The sequence below is a fragment of the Sander lucioperca genome, chromosome 4 (genome assembly GCF_008315115.2).
Source record: "Sander lucioperca isolate FBNREF2018 chromosome 4, SLUC_FBN_1.2, whole genome shotgun sequence".
Classification (NCBI taxonomy): domain Eukaryota; kingdom Metazoa; phylum Chordata; class Actinopteri; order Perciformes; family Percidae; genus Sander; species Sander lucioperca.
Window position 1 is genome coordinate 17354092 of NC_050176.1, and position 15753 is coordinate 17369844.

General features: G+C 41.6%; 2 protein-coding genes across 5 annotated transcripts in view; one reads left to right on the plus strand and one right to left on the minus strand.

The window, feature by feature from the left end:
- The window catches only part of LOC116042690 (synaptogyrin-1), a 31118-nt gene extending 27792 nt beyond the window's left edge, over positions 1 to 3326 (minus strand). For both annotated transcript variants that reach the window (XM_031288997.2, XM_031288998.2), the window contains exon 1: positions 2896 to 3326. In XM_031288997.2, the coding sequence (XP_031144857.1) occupies positions 2896 to 2997 (102 nt within the window). In that variant the 5' untranslated portion in view covers positions 2998 to 3326. The remainder of the gene's footprint in view (positions 1 to 2895) is intronic.
- A 976-nt stretch (positions 3327 to 4302) lies between these two features.
- ift27 (intraflagellar transport 27 homolog (Chlamydomonas)) lies at positions 4303 to 13691 on the plus strand. Of its 3 annotated transcripts, none has more exons than XM_036000900.1 (8): positions 4303 to 4510; positions 5115 to 5194; positions 10811 to 10870; positions 11178 to 11237; positions 12337 to 12454; positions 12928 to 13037; positions 13167 to 13319; positions 13573 to 13691. In XM_036000900.1, exons 1-7 carry the CDS (start codon positions 4477 to 4479, stop codon positions 13269 to 13271), a joined length of 567 nt encoding a protein of 188 aa, XP_035856793.1. In that variant the 5' UTR covers positions 4303 to 4476; the 3' UTR covers positions 13272 to 13319; positions 13573 to 13691. The 3 variants fall into 3 exon arrangements, with proteins under 3 accessions (XP_035856793.1, XP_035856794.1, XP_035856795.1); XM_036000901.1 differs by having other exon boundaries at positions 13167 to 13291; positions 13545 to 13691; XM_036000902.1 differs by lacking the exon at positions 13573 to 13691 and having other exon boundaries at positions 4305 to 4520; positions 13167 to 13332.
- The last annotated feature ends 2062 nt before the right edge of the window (positions 13692 to 15753 follow it).

Sequence of the window (15753 nt, forward strand, 5' to 3'; positions counted from 1 at the left end):
TAAACTGTTTTCACTCTCTTAGTCATGCAACTCTATCCATTCCCACCTATCTCCCCCCTTTCTAACACCCACGCAAGCACGCACGCACGCACACACACACACACACACACACACACACACACACACACACACACACACACACACACACACAAACACACACACATTTGACATCCCCCATCATCAAATGTTTAAAGTGCTACAAGTGTCTTCCCCCACAACGCACAGCATAATAAGTATTAGCACCATCGCACAAAACATCACAACTCAGGCTGTGGCTGTTACTATGGAAACATGTCGTTGCTCGGGTGAAAGCTAGGGAGCAGGCATCTCACAAAGTCACTCCATACCTCTATCCAAGGTTGTCTTTTTCACTACAGCTTACTTTCATGTGTTGCTCTCTCAGAGTCTAATGTATCGACAACACTTCTGATGATTGTTTTAAGCCATTTATGAAGACAAAATACTAAACATTTGCTGGTTTCTGCTTCTAAAAGGTGCTCCTTTTTTTCTGTTCCATGTCATTATATATTGAATATTTTTTTTAGATGTGGACTGTTGAAATTGTGAAATTCGGAATGCCTTGTTCGCTATGTTTTGATATTTTATAGTGCAAATAATGAATCTCTATAATAACCTGTAGCCCCAGGTAACAATCTAACATTCAAGCAACCCAGTGTGAACATACAGTATAGACCATGTCAAAATAAAACCAAATGAAACACAAAATGCATCATCACATTCATTTATACTGTATATGTGTATGTATTTATCTAAAGCCAGAGACCGCACAACTTTAAGAAAGCTGCTGTAGAACTGATGCTCACATGAAGTCTTTTTACGGTCCACCGAATAGCCACATGACTCTCCTTCACACGCCATTCAGCGTTAAATGGTTCACACACTCACAACCCATTTTCACATTTCTTACATGTGGTTTGTATACAGTTGATGTGCATTCATCTTAACGTTAAGTTTGCTATCAGTCACACTAGTAGTCACAAGGGACAGAAATAGGATAGCGTTCAAATACTTTATGGTACTCTTTTTCTTTTTTACGAAAGGAAAGTTAAACTACGTAAATTCCAGTACAATCAAGTTTTTTTTTCTGTTCCCAACTCTGGGTGACATGAAACTACCCAAAGCATTAGTTGGGCCTATTTTGTGCACATTTCCACTAAAAACAAACGTTCCCTTTAATGTTCATTAGTCTTGACTTGGCAAGCAATTTCAGATCAGCCCTCGTGACCCCATGTTTGCAACAACCGGCATGCCGGCAAGACTTGCTGCTTTACTGGAAAGTATGACTTGTGTATCCACATGAATCCACCTGACTCTTTATCCTCTCAGCATACTTGAAAAGGCTTTTGCCGTTATTTAAGGACACGCAGACCCAGACACAGTCCTATAAATAAGAAATAATCTAAACTGTGAGACTTTGTGCTGTAAAGTGGGTAGACTGTAAAGAATGGCCTTCCTTGAATACTTTACGCTTCACCTTACAGAGTATTCCAGCAGAGCTAGTCGTTATGTATTTAGCAGGGTTGCAGGACTGCAAAGGCAAACAGACACTTGGTGTTTTCTGTGTGCATTACAACAAAAACTAGCAAATTTAAAGAGTAACTTTACACATTCCTTAAGGGGAAGGGTAAACAAGATGATGATTTGTGGAAATCTGAGACAGGAAACTTAACTTGCAGTTAGTGATCACTTATCTTGATCTAATCACCATTAAAAGACCGTTTTTTTTTACGGCTTGACACTGTTTATGGAAAGGCATCCATGCCAGTCTAAAAGTGTGACGTCTAATGTAAGTGAACATCCTCTGATGTGAACGTCATATAGTAGTTCTCTCTCTAAACTCTCTTTAATGAGTAGCAGATACATGTGGAATCAAGGTGGCCTTCGGCCTACATTACATTGTCTTTCAATGTCATTTATTTAAACAGAATACAACTAACAAGAGACAGGCAGTGGGAAGGAAAGTAGCAGATAGGCTATTTTACTTGATGCTTCCCAACCTAATGAAAAAAAACTGAAATAATCTTATGATTCTCCATCAGTGGCATGTACTGTACTGTCTGCCTCTCCTACTTTTTGATGCATTTCTGTATTCCTTATCCCAAGTGACGATCACATTAGAAGTGAAAAAGCAAATGGAGGTTAAATGATTCCTGAACAAAGAATTCAGGCTAGTCCTGAGTTCATAGTGACCATATATCATACTTAATGGCATTAATGTGTAATTTTCAATCCACAATTTCCTAATTTTCCTAAAACTACTTATCTTACAACTGCTGTTGCCATCTTCATTAATGCTCCTCTGTCTTTGGGAAGTGGAGGGTGGGCAGCAGTTACTATGAAATTATGAAATCCTTAGAGTGTGCCTGTGTATTATCACTATGCTTATTAGAAAACATTAGTTGCTAACTAATAGGGCCTATATTATCAGAGGAGAGGACAGTTAATGTTATAAACAGTGATCAGGACCTATTCTGGGCCTACATCAGCCTAATATAAATGCCCTACCAGAAACATACAATGGGAATATCAAAGACTACTATTATATTGGTACGTTTGATACAAAATATAATTTACCATAGAATTCAATGCCATAGGATGTTTACATCATATCCTGATATAATGATGATGATGATGATGATGATGATGATGATGATGATGATCATGGTGTGATCCTACAGGAATCTTTATTATTATTATTAAGCCTATATGAAGCCTGTCTGGGCCCTTTTTAGATTGGCCTAAACACATAAAAAGAAGGCCTTGAAACCCCATATTTACGTTTAAAAAGGGAATTTATACGTTCTGGCTAGTCACTCTGTCGCTATGAACCAAGAAACTTATTTTTTGTTTTTTCTGTCTTGACCGGTCACTCACCCAAGACACTATGCGGAGAATGGTCTGAGGCTGCTGGAAGAAGGTGACGGGGTCGAAGGCTCCTCCGGCTTTCCCGGCTCCGTATGCCTGCATCCCCTCCATGGTCCTCCTCCTTTCTGCACAGCCTCCTCTCTGGTCCTCCCCTCCTCCCGCTGCTGGTCTAAAGGCACAGGGGTGTGTGGAGCACCGGGCAACCGACACGGAAAATCTTCTCGAATCTGCTCCCGCTTCTACTACCACTGCTGATTGTGCAGGGATGGATTCTGGTTTCTCCTTGGCTCCTTGGCGCACAGCCTCCCTGTTCTCTCTTGCTGTTGTTTTTAATTTAACCTCTAAATTCCCTGTTGTCCTCTTTCGATATCCGGGCAGACGAAGCTGTATGCCAGTGTTTTGACGATGCGCTCTCTCTCTCTCTCTCTCTCTCTCTCTCTCTCTCTCTCTCTCTCTCTCTCTCTCTCTCTCTCTCTCTCTCTCTCTCTCTCTCAGCGCAGGAGCCGGTGGCGAACACATGAACGCGCCTCCGTTGTCACGCGCTCCACATCTAAAACACCCAGCATGTAAGCATGCGCACGTGTTTATGAGGGGCACGCGCTTATGCTCACAGGATTGCCACAAGGAGTCACGCGCTTTCTCATTTATCTGGGCTTTTTTTCAGACATTAGACAAGAGAGGGGGAGAGGAAAACACGTTGACTCAACCATAACCATAATAATGATATTCAATAAAGCTAAGTTATGTAGCCTAACTAAGATGCCTCACTGTGCTAAGGAAAGATGAACTATTAGACTCATGGAAATAAAATGGATTCGTCTAATGTCACTTCATATTGACTCAGGACATTGATTTCTGTCTGAAAAAAACTATTAAAATATTATAAAGTAATATATATATATATATATATATATATATATATATATATATATATATATATATATATATATATATATATATATATATATATATAAACATTTGAAAGCCATACAACGTTACAAACACCACAATAAATAAAATCCCATGTCAAAGCGATTTGTGATCAGACTGTGTGACGCTGAGGCAAGAAAGTCCGCCCTCTCGTGTTCTTACCGGGCATTGCTTTGAAACCGGGGTTTTCCTTTACCCAATATTTGCCTTTCAGGTAACGTGGTTAGTTCTTACTCCCCAACTATGGATGTATTAGACATTCCGACCTACCGTGCTACCGTGCCCGAGTAACATACTTTACCAATCTAACTTGGGTTCTAAGATGCGCCAATTTTACAATAAGTGGCGGTAATTGTACACAGTTTGAGGAAGCTTGCCTGAAAGACAACTTTATGGGAATATAACCCCCCACAAGACTATTTTACGTCCTCACAACCAGCCAATGACAGCACAGCTACGCGCTGTAAGTGCTCGCTGGCTGGACCAATGAAACGCCTTTGTGGCTGGTTGCTAAGAGACGCGTTGTGTCCATGTTTCCGTCTGCTGAGGATCAGAAGATATTTAGCTAGATGAGCCAACTAAAACAGAAAGTAGAGGTTATTTTGCATCATTAATAAAACAAGAGCGTTTACTTACCGTGTCTGGAAGTTTCACACTGTAATGGTGAAGTTGAGGGCGAGATGTCTGCTTGTCGGTAAGGTTTTGTAAGTTTAGTTCTCCTTAAGTCTCCATACAACGGCTAACGTTAGCTTCAGCTAACCAATATCTTACTAAACCCAGTCTAGTCAGTTCAACGTAGGCGTTAAACACTATATAAATAAATCGTCCTCTGTCTAATATGCCAGACGTAACGTTACACAAATTGTGTTCATGTATGTATCAGTCAGTGTGCAAATCGCATAAATTAGCTGGCTCTCCTTTCTTCAGTAACACTTATAATACCTCAGATGTTGTGACAATCATCATTGCATCACAACAAATCACTACAGGTAGTAGATATTTGACACTAAACAAATGCTGGTACATTTGACTGTGTTTGGATATGTGCTCTACCGCATAATTTGGCAATGTCAGCGTTCAAACTCTGCCTGACAAAGAAAGTAATGTGAATTTCATCGACAAATCTCTCTCTCTCTCTCTCTCTCTCTCTCTCTCTCTCTCTCTCTCTCTCTCTCTCTCTCTCTCTCTCTCTCTCTCTCTCTCTCTCTCTCTCTCTCTCTCTCTCTCTCTCTCTCTCTCTCTGCGTGTGTGTGTGTGTGTGTGTGTGTGTGTGTGTGTGTGTGTGTGTGTGTGTATAGGAGACGCTGCAGTGGGGAAAAGTGCCCTTTCCCATATGTTCCACAGTGACCACACTCTCTTCCAGAAGAACTACAGCATGGTGAGAGCATTTATAACACAGAGAAAATAAAATGTTGCCGGTTTGATCTCTGGTGTAATACTGTCTCGATGACCCACAGCAAGGGCATGCAATTCCAAATATACTGCGGTGTATGTGGAGCACCCCACGTACCACTGTAACACTCCTTGGAATGATGTACTGTATTGTATTCACATCACACAGTCACAACAGGGAAATCGGTTTGTAAAACAAATGGTCTGAGGATTTAGGGATTGGGCTGTGCTGTGAGTCGGGGACTAGCCACAGGCTTAATTTTTACATTCTGGTGGGGTAACTGAGGTTTTGGATTGGGTTTGAAGGAGCAACAATGAGCCAGTTTAATTCTGGCTCATTGTTAGCCCAGAAGAGACAGCAGGAGGCCTTTGTTGGGCATACCCCGATCTATGTGACAGTGCAGTGGAGCAGTAATGAAGTACTTGTGGCGCAGGGTTGCATTTTGCCTGAGGTCATAGCAATTACTTTACCCAAGATGTAGTTATGTATCAGTTGCAAATCATTAGGACTAAATGGAATCTGATAATCATGATCACATTGCATGTGTAGATTCTTTACTCCTCGCAATCTTTTCAAGGACCTGCAGAGGTCTCTTAAGTCTACAACAGGAATCATCGAAGTGCAAAACAGCATCATCTGCCAATGAATGCTGATGCAGAGAAGTTCAATCTACATTATGTATGCTAATCTGGGAGGGGAATGTGTCATTAACCTGACTCTGTAATATATGAGGTCATGGCTGCTCACTGATTCCCTCTGTCAATGTTTCAAGGGCTACTGACTAAATGCACGCGCTATGCATGCAAGTGGACGCAGGTGCAGTGCATACCATTAACTTGTGAACATAAATACATGCACTAGCGCAGCCTGCACACATTCATTCATGAGTTTAGTATTGACCCTTGTCGCTGGTTAGGGTACAGAACAGGTTGGTGGGTAAATACTGGACAAGAGCCAAGTGTGTGTGTGTGTGTGTGTGTGTTTGTGTTTGTTCAGCTCTTGCTGTGTCAGCAGTTTTGGGGGTTCTGAGGTGACAGGAACGTCGATAATTAATACAGCTGGATTCTGGAAAGCCACCAGAACAGGTACTTAACAAGCGCACATGCACGCTCACTCACTCGCTCACTCACTCACTCACTTACTCACTCACTCACTCACTCACTCACTCACTCACTCACTCACTCACTCACACACACTGTTCAACAGTGTTGACTTTCTCCATACTGCATAGGCCACTTGCTTGTTATGCTGTGCATGTGTGTTCATGTTGGACTAGTAGAGTATTAACAATATAAAGGTGCTGCAATAGTGCTGCATTGTTAATTTGCACTGGCCTATATGTGCTTTCTGAACTCGGGGCAAGCCTTAACACATCTGTATTACTGCATCCTATTAAAAAATAAAACTGTAAAAATACAATGCAATAAGACAAATTGAAAAAAATGGAAGGAATATCACATTGAAAGTAAGAGGGAAAACATGCAGGTTAGCATGTTAGCATGTGTACCTAAAATAAAGAGATGAGCTGACTGAGGCACCGTTAGATCAAAGTCGTGTGTCTACCAGACACCACTTCATTAGCTGAATGCACTGAAACAAATGCTCATGGGAAATTGCTGGTCACGGTCTCTGCTGTTGCTATGCAACTGTTAAAATATCTATTGAAGCCAGCCGCTTGCTTGATATTCGCTGAAATATTTTTAACTTGTTGCTCACCTGACGCCAAGTGCTTTGTGTAAGACAAAATCCACCTTCCCAAACTTTAAAGCTGTTCACAATACATTTTTGATGAGTTACTATGTATATTAGATGTTTCCATGATGGCAGTGATAGAAGCAACAGAAAAAGCAAGAATGTGAGAATCTTCTAAACTTCAGTTATCTTCTAAATTGCAACCTTTGAAACATTTAGGAAGCTTTAGAAATACTTTAACAACTACTGATCAGATTCACATTTGGCATCGATATTCATAGTCCTGACAAAAATATTAATTTATAATTTCTTTTCACCGCCAGCCTAAAACTTCTCCCCGACTTGAGCTTTCATTTGGGGCAATTCTCAGGCTAAAATACCCACAGATTGCCATTAGATTTGCTGAGCACATTCATGATAGAGATAGAGGTGCAACGATGAATCGATTAGTTGTCAACTATTAAATTAATCGCCAACTATTTTGATAATCGATTAATCGTTTGAGTCATTTTTTTTATTGAAAAAAATAAGATTTCTTTGGTTCCAGCTTGTTAAATGTGAATATTGTTCTAGTTTCTTCTCTCCTTTGTGACAATAAACTGAATATCTTTGAGTTTTGGACAAAACAAGACATTTGAGGACGTCATCTTAGGCTTTGGGAAACACTGATCCACATTTTTCACCATGTTTTGACATTTTTATAGATCAAACAACTAATCGATTAATTGAGAAAATAATCGACAGATTAATCGACTATGAAAATAATCGTTAGTTGCAGCCCTAACCATTTCATTTTCCTCCATTACCTTTACTCTGCTGTTACTCTTAGGGTAGTCTTTCTCAATAGATGTACATAGCTGGAATAAGCCCGAATGTCCCTCCCCTCTCACTATCTCTGCTATTGGGGCTTAGCGGGATGGTTATGATTGGTTTAAGGAAATACAAACTAGCCAGAGTGTTTTTTACCCTATCCCAGAAAAGTTAGGTGGTGTAGTCAGACCATACTCTGGCGCTGACAGCGCTGTGAAGATAAATCTGGCAATGCAAGACTACTTTTAGGACAAACTCTGATAAGGCTCTAAGAACAGCACAATTGTCTTTATGTTGTTTATATCATTTTTTGCATACTTAACACCACTATAAACACAGCACCTAACACTCATGTCGAAGAGGTAGCAGTTTTAAGTAGTGTTAAATGTATCGGGTTGGATTTCATCTTTGAGATTTCACTGCAGGTGGAAACAGGGAACAGCGTGTCCTTTCCATTTAGTCAAATGTGAAAAAGAAACCAGCGCTTTGGAGAGTTGTTTTTTTTCTTGTGCAGACGCCTATGCCATCCCTCATGTTCTTCAACTTTTGATTTTGAAGGGTAGCAGAGGCTGTCGGCCATTCTGCTCACGTCCTCCTTTGAAAATGTCAGACGGGCCGTTAGCAATATTCCAAGCTTATTTGTAACTAATAGGCCCTCATTGGCATTCCAGCGAGAGGCTTCCTATGCATCACACCACCTCATTAGACCGATCCGATGTGGGGCTGCCGCATCGCGCGGGTGTGTGTGTGTGTGTGTGTGTGTGTGTGTGTGTGTGTGTGTGTGTGTGTGTGTGTGTGTGTGTGTGTGTGTGAGAGAGAGTGTGTACCATTGGATCTTTGTTATGAACTGTTTCTGTTTATGAATCAGGTACATGTTGGTATTTTGTGTGTGTGTTTCACGGTGGCAGCGAGCGTGAAAAGTATGTGTGTGTGTTTAAATCTCTGGCAATTTGAGCTCAGGAGATCAGATCAATTTAGACTTTGGTGCTGATGTGAAGAAACCTTGGCTTGCTTCTTCAAGGTTACCACTGATCTCATACAAGCGGATACCTTGTGTCGAAAGGCAGCCTGCAACCATCCAGTCCACTTAGGACTTCATTAGATCTCCAAGCTTGTGAAGAACGTGATAAGGCCATATTTATCATATCCTCCTTACCCTCTGCTTTTATATCTACCTCCTCTATTTGCCCAGTATTCATTTAAAAAAAAAAAAAAAAAAAAGCTCAGCTACTTGTGTTTCCAACCTCTGCAGTAAAGCTCAAACAGCTACTCTTTCTTGAAACGACCATTGGGCGGACTCCAAAACCCATCTGCCATTTCAACTATACACCACCATACAAGAAAAAAAGGAGAGAAAACAGCATCTCTGGTCATTTTAGTCTGCCAACAAAGACTTACAAGCCACAGTGACAAATGTCAAGTTCCAAGTTCTTGGTCAGAATCATAATTTTGTTTAGGCTATTCTTTAATGATATAAACTTAAATCCAAATTTTGCCATTTAGGTTTTTACAGCTGTTGTATGACGGCTTACAGACAACATTCAACATTTGAGAACAGTGACGTCTTTTGTTTAAAGTGCTCATATTATGCTGTTTGGCTTTTTTCCCTTTCCTTTATTGTGTATATATCTTTTTTGTGCACGTTATAGGTTTACAAAGTGAAAAAGCCCAAAGTCCACACCAAAGGGACTTACCATCTCCAACAGAAAACACTGTTCACAAACTGCTCCAAACAGCTCTGTTGTAGTCCAGCCTTTACAGCCTTAACTTCCTAACGTGCATCACATTGTAACACACGTTATAATGCTCGCCTAGCTGCTAGCGTGGCACGCCCTCATACTCTGCTTCTGACTAGCTAGTAGTCCTGACCTAGCTACTGAGCATGTGCGACTCCCAACAAAGATGGAACAGAAGTGAGATGCCTCACTCTGTAGCTAAAACAGAGAGCTCAACACACAGGGTGAAAAGAGGAGTTGCAGCAATGTGCAGTACAACAAAAATATGGTGTTTTTTGAAAATTAAACCATGTAAACCTATTCTGATATAACCTCTAAATACAAATATGAACCTGAAAATGAACATAATATGAGCACTTTAAGTGGCTATAATCAATATTTTTGTATGTACTTGTATATAAAAGATGTCGCTCATAGTGACAAATCCACAGAGAATCATCATCCAACTCTGCAGTTCCACTCAGCTCTACAGAACTTTATAGCCTGCACTGTTTTACCAGTCAAACGTCTTTGAGGCAATGCCACCAGTCTGCCAAAAATGACTTACAAACCACAGCCTAACTATCAGCTTGTGTTAACTGTCAACCCTGTATAAAAGCAAACCTCCACTCTTTTTCCATTAACAATTCAGACTCTCACTATGTCTTAATTGTCGTCACTGCTGGGCCCAAAGGGGGCTTGAATCATTCTTACAAACACACTCAATTTAATCAGGACAGTGAAGCTGCTTTCAAGGCAAACCGAGCCGCTAATTAGTGATGCTTATGTTTCGACATTAACAATAAATAACATCAGACAGTTTGTTGTGCTGCTGTGTATGGCATCAACTTTATGACAACCAAATGTCTCTTCTCTTCTCTTCTCTTCTCTTCTCTTCTCTTCTCTTCTCTTCTCTTCTCTTCTCATCTCTTCTCCTTTTCTCTTCTCTTCTATAAAAGCCACAGTAGTAAGAATGTTGGTGCTGTAAAATGCATTTTGTCAGGAACAGCTACAATATATATAATGAACAAACAAAGACATATACACACATCAACCCATTCAGCCTCATTTTTCTTATGCTAAACAGCTATTATGTATATATTTGTTTATACTCTTATTTTTGTTTAATATGCTTGTTTGTGTATGTATGCACCATTCACCAAGGCAAATTCCCTGTAGGTGTAACTTACTGTGGCAATAAAAAACCCTTTTCTGATTCTGATAAGAAAATGTAGCCGAAAATACACTCACTACAGTAAGGTACAGCAAATGGCAGATGTTTTTGTTTTTTTATAATCCCATCCATAGAGTTGTTACTTACAACTAAGATGCCGGCTTTACATTACACAAACCGCATTATAATTTGTTGTGTTTGCTTTGGCAGACAACCGGAGTGGAGCTGCTGATAAAATGTGTCAACATCCCAGAGACCACAGACAGTGTGGTGAGTCCAGCCATTGTCTTTTCATCCTGTGTCCACCACCACACCACTTTTGGGCCCATTTGTTATTTCAAAAGTGGCTAAAACACAGAAGGTGGGTGGTGAGAATTGGAATCCATCACTCAGTGTGGAAGAAGTTTTAATATTGTTATTTTCTCATCTGTATTCAGCGAGCAATAGGGCAGCATTGTAAGAAGAACATTAATGCCTTTGCCAAAGAAAATAGGAAGTTTAAAAACCATGTAATTGGATTTAATCTTCATGTATAACACCTCTTCCCTTCCATTCTCTTCTCGCCTTTCCCCTCCAGGAGCTCTACATCATAGACTCTGCGGGGAAGCAGGCATTAGTGGAAGCCTGCGAGAAAATGGTGAGACTGCTTGTCTAGATTAGAGATTGCTTCTCTAGTTTTCCCATTTGCATGAAACTAGTGAAATTGAACATCCAGGGCTCCACATCCTCACATAAAGTACAAACACAGGGGAGCTACTGAAATATAATTTAGTTTGTCACAGAAGTAGAAAGAAGTAGGCTGATGTGATACTCAGTGGTGGAAGAAGTATTCAGATCCTGGATGGCCTTTTGAATGTGAGTGATAGGGGCACTTTTATGCTAGCCTCAAAATAGCTATTTTTAAAACACTAAGAATGCTCGAAACAACATGGAACTTTGCTCCAAGTATCACCAGGGGATCTACACATGAACTCCAGCATTGAGAACATTGTTTGTGTACCCAGAGTTTACTAAAAAGAGAGGTTTTGAACAACTCACCGTAGCTCTTGTTGTTTCCGGCCCCTACCATCTCGGCGGTCAAAACTAGTCGATATCAAAACTAGTAGCCACAGATTTAGTATATCCCTTGTGCACCGGTGTAGTTAAGGTGTAGAGACCCTGGTGATACTTGGAGCAAAGTTTCATGTTGTGTCGAGCCTTCTTAGTGTTTTAAAAATAGCTATTTTGAGGCTAGCTTAAAAGTGCCCCTAGCACTCCCATTCAAAAGGATTTTAAACAAAAGTTTGACTCGGGTACATTCACAAAAAGACCCTAGCCCCTCAAAAAGGCGATTAATTTGCCGGAAGAAAGAAGAATTCCTTCAGTTTCAATAGGGCCTTCGCTGTTGTCGGTGCTCGGGCCCTAAATATTATGGTGCAAATCCGCCATCATAATAGCAATGCGCCAAGGTACAAACGTGCCTGGTTTTTAAAGGGAATGAGAGATGACACTCTGATTGGTTTATTGCATGTTATGCCCAAAACACACCTATGATTAATTAAGACACTAAGTACAACCCTTTTGAACCATGCGCCCGGCGCACGGACCCTTTTTTCCGCCGTCAAACTAGCAAAAGTGGATTTGGACACGCCCTAAACGCACCTGTGCCATGCGCTGAGATCGTTAAAATAGGGCCCTAACTCTGTTGCACTCATTGTCGGTCCCCCTCCTTCATTCCCTACACAACCCTTCCACAGTGGGGTGAGCTGTCGCTGCTGTGCCTGGTTTTTGACCTGACCAGTGAGCAGTCGTTTGCCAACTGCAGCCACTGGATGGAGAGAGTTCATGCTCACTGCCAAGGCCTCCACATTCCAGGTAACAACTCTTACAGGTCAAAGAATTTCTCAAACACCGGCGGACTGTCGAAAATGTCAAAAATTGATAACTCTTTTGTCATTTATATTATATTGTGGTACTGGACTTTTAGGCCGATACAAAGAGAAGTATTTAAGAAAATAAAAAAAGTTAGATAATTAGATAGCAATATCAGCCAATTATCAGTTTTTAAACATTAACAAATACATTTAAGAATTGTTACAATGGTGTATACTAAGCTGGACATTTTACAGTTGAACATATGGTGAACTAGTTGAACATAGAGACATTGTTTCTAATTTTTTTCAAATATATTTTTGTACAGAAAGTTATTACTTTGCTGCCGACATAAACCACAGTACAAACCGATATATATCTTTCATCTTTCCTGTGTGTGTGTGTGTGTGTGTGTGTGTGTGTGTGTGTGTGTGTGTGTGTGTGTGTGTGTGTGTGTGTGTGTGTGTGTGTCTCAGGTGTCTTGGTGGGCAACAAGTCGGACCTGTCTGCTAGAAGGGAGGTCCAGGCATCCGTGGCCCAGGAATGGGCTCAAAGCCAGGGTTTGGAGTACCACGAGACATCAGCTGTAAGTGTATTTCAGTTAGACTATTGTGTTCTTGTTTGACTATGTAAGTAAATTGCACCAAATGGGTTGTACTATATGTATGTATGAGCGTCACCCATCAACCATGTGTTGAATATTTGTCTCTTGCAGAAGGAGATGGAGAACTGTGATGCGGTGCTCCTCGGTTTAGCCCGGGCCTTCCACTCACTCTACCAGGAATGTCGCGAGACCATCCAGAACCTGAGTCCAGGCTAGACTCTTCCGCAGTCACACACACACACACACACACACACACACACACACACACACACACACACACAGGTTTGTGGCACTATCTTTGTGGGGACCCGTCATTGACATAATGCATTCCCTAGCCCCTTACCCTCACCCTAACCATAACCTAATTCTAACCCTAATCCTACAACCAAGTCTTAACCCTCAAACAGCCCTTTAAACTTGTGGGGTCCAGCATTTTGGCCCCACAAAGCTGTCGGGACCCCACAAGTTGGACCCCACGAATATAGTTAAACACACACACACACACACACACACACACCTTGATTCAAAGAAATCCTATGTTCTTTTGTACTGCCTGTGCTGCAGAAAAAAGGCTTGTTCAGAATGATATTTTGATGTGACCGTGATTAAAGTTGTTTTTCTATGATAATCAGTGTTTAGCTGTGTCGTCTCTCATCTGCTCGTTCGCGCTCTACACACATTACCAACACTAAAATAAGACTCCAGCTCATTGTCTGTACCTCCTCTCCTGTCCTCTGCAAAGATGGCTGTTCCAGATTTTTGGTGGAACAAAGGTATCTTATTTATTGCCTCCCACCCTCCCATTGTTTATGTGTTCTTGTACAGTAATCTCGATGTCACTTTGTTCGTGCCCTCATCTTTCTCCATCTCTTTCTCACTTGCTTTTTCATTTCTCTCTGTCTCACTTTCTCTTAAAGAGACCCTATTATGCGTTTTGGATTTTTCCTGTCTTTTAGTGTGCTATATAGTTTTTTCTCTAGGTAATAGTTGTATAAAGTACAAAAAAACCCATTTCACTCCAAATGGAGCTTTCTCTCCCATAGACAGCACTTTTTCTCAACTGCCTGAAACGCCTTACCCACATTCCTGTTTGAAATTCCTCAATTAGTGACGTCACTGATTGAGAAAGCCAGCCCAGTTTTTCATATGTGCTGCCCATAGGTGCTGCCTGAGCAGGCACAACCCGTCCAGCGGCTTGTTTGAATTTGGTTGACCAATCACAACAGAGTGGGCCAGCTGACCAATCAGAGCAGACTGGACTTTTTCGGGAAGGCGGGCCAAGAGCTCAGACAGAGCGTTTCCGGCAGAGGAGCTGCAGCAGTGGGCAGTATGAGAAACATGAAATGTTTGTGGATTTTTTTTGGGGCATTTTAGGCCTTTATTTTTGACAGGACAGCTGAAGACATGAATGGGGAGAGGGAGGGGGAATGACATGCAGCAAAGGGACGCAGGTCGGAGTCGAACCCGCGGCCATTGCGTCGAGGAGTAAACCTCTATATATGGGTGCCCGAGCTATCTGGGCGCCTAACATGAAATGTTTTTTGAACATCAAAGCATGTAAACCTATTCTAGTAGACTCCAAGAGTATTATAGGGGCTCTTTAACCTCTTCCTTTATCAGTCGTCCTTCCTGCTCGCCATCTCTTCTCTTCCCAATCCTATCTCTTCCCCTCTCTCTGTTTAACTCTCTCTCTCTCTTTCTCTCTCTCTCTCTCTCTCTCTCTCTCTCTCTCTTTCCCTCTCCCTGTTTGTGTTAACTCCCCAGCTGCAGCCCTCTCACAGCGTTTCAGGCATGTCCCCGGCGCGGCGCTAACAACCAGTAATCACTGTTCTAATTAGCAGTCTCCCATTCAAAGCAGGTCAAAGCCATGTCCTTGTTGTCTCCCTGCCTCTCAGACCAGCTGCCACCATTCAAATGAGGGGCACGCTGGTTCAAGCCAGACACAATGGTTTTTATCTCATTATGCGCTACATTGAAAGTGACTGCGGCGTGTAATAATCATGAGACTCTCTGTCGAAGTTTTTCCTTCACTTCTGTGTACCAGCTGTCTGTTGAGGAATGTAGGGTTTTTTTTATAAACTTATAGGGCCCTATCTTGCACCCAGTGCAGCGCAGCACAAAGCCCGACGCAAGTGTCTTTGCTAGTTTTAGAAATTGACAACAGTTGTCAGTTTCCCGTCCAGCGCCCGTGTCGTTGAAATAGCAAACGCACCTGCGCCCATCTTTGCGCCCATGGCCGTGCTGGTCTTACAGGGAGGTGTGTTCAGGTGCATTCGTGGCGTTTTGCTATCTTGAGGCAGCGGGAAGTGATCGCGCCATTGACCAACAAAAACCTGGTCTAACGTCAATAACGCAGCATTACATTGTTATTTTAACAGCAAATTAGTAAAATGCGCCTAGGCTCATGCACAGCGTGCGCACAGTATGCTTGTTACATACACAGGGAAGCGCAGCAGCACACAAATGTGCAAAAGATTACAAATAAAAATATTACGGTGCAAATCCACCATCATAATAGCAATGCGCCAATGTACAAACGCGCCTGGCTTTTAAAGGGAATGGGAGATGATAGTCTGATTGGTTTATTGCATGTTACGCCCAAAACACACCTATGAATTAATGAAGACACTAAGTACAACCCTTTTGAACCGGCGCGCGGACCCTTTTTTCCGCCGTCAAACTAGCAAAAGTGGATTTG

Excerpts from the sequence above, each read along its gene's own strand:
- ift27 (XM_036000900.1), top strand. The coding sequence starts at position 4,477 with ATGGTGAAGTTGAGGGCGAGATGTCTGCTTGTCG. Across the intron at positions 4,511-5,114 it reads GGCGAGATGTCTGCTTGTCG|GAGACGCTGCAGTGGGGAAA; the intron begins GTAAGGTTTTGT and ends GTGTGTGTATAG. Across the intron at positions 12,455-12,927 it reads CCAAGGCCTCCACATTCCAG|GTGTCTTGGTGGGCAACAAG; the intron begins GTAACAACTCTT and ends TGTGTGTCTCAG.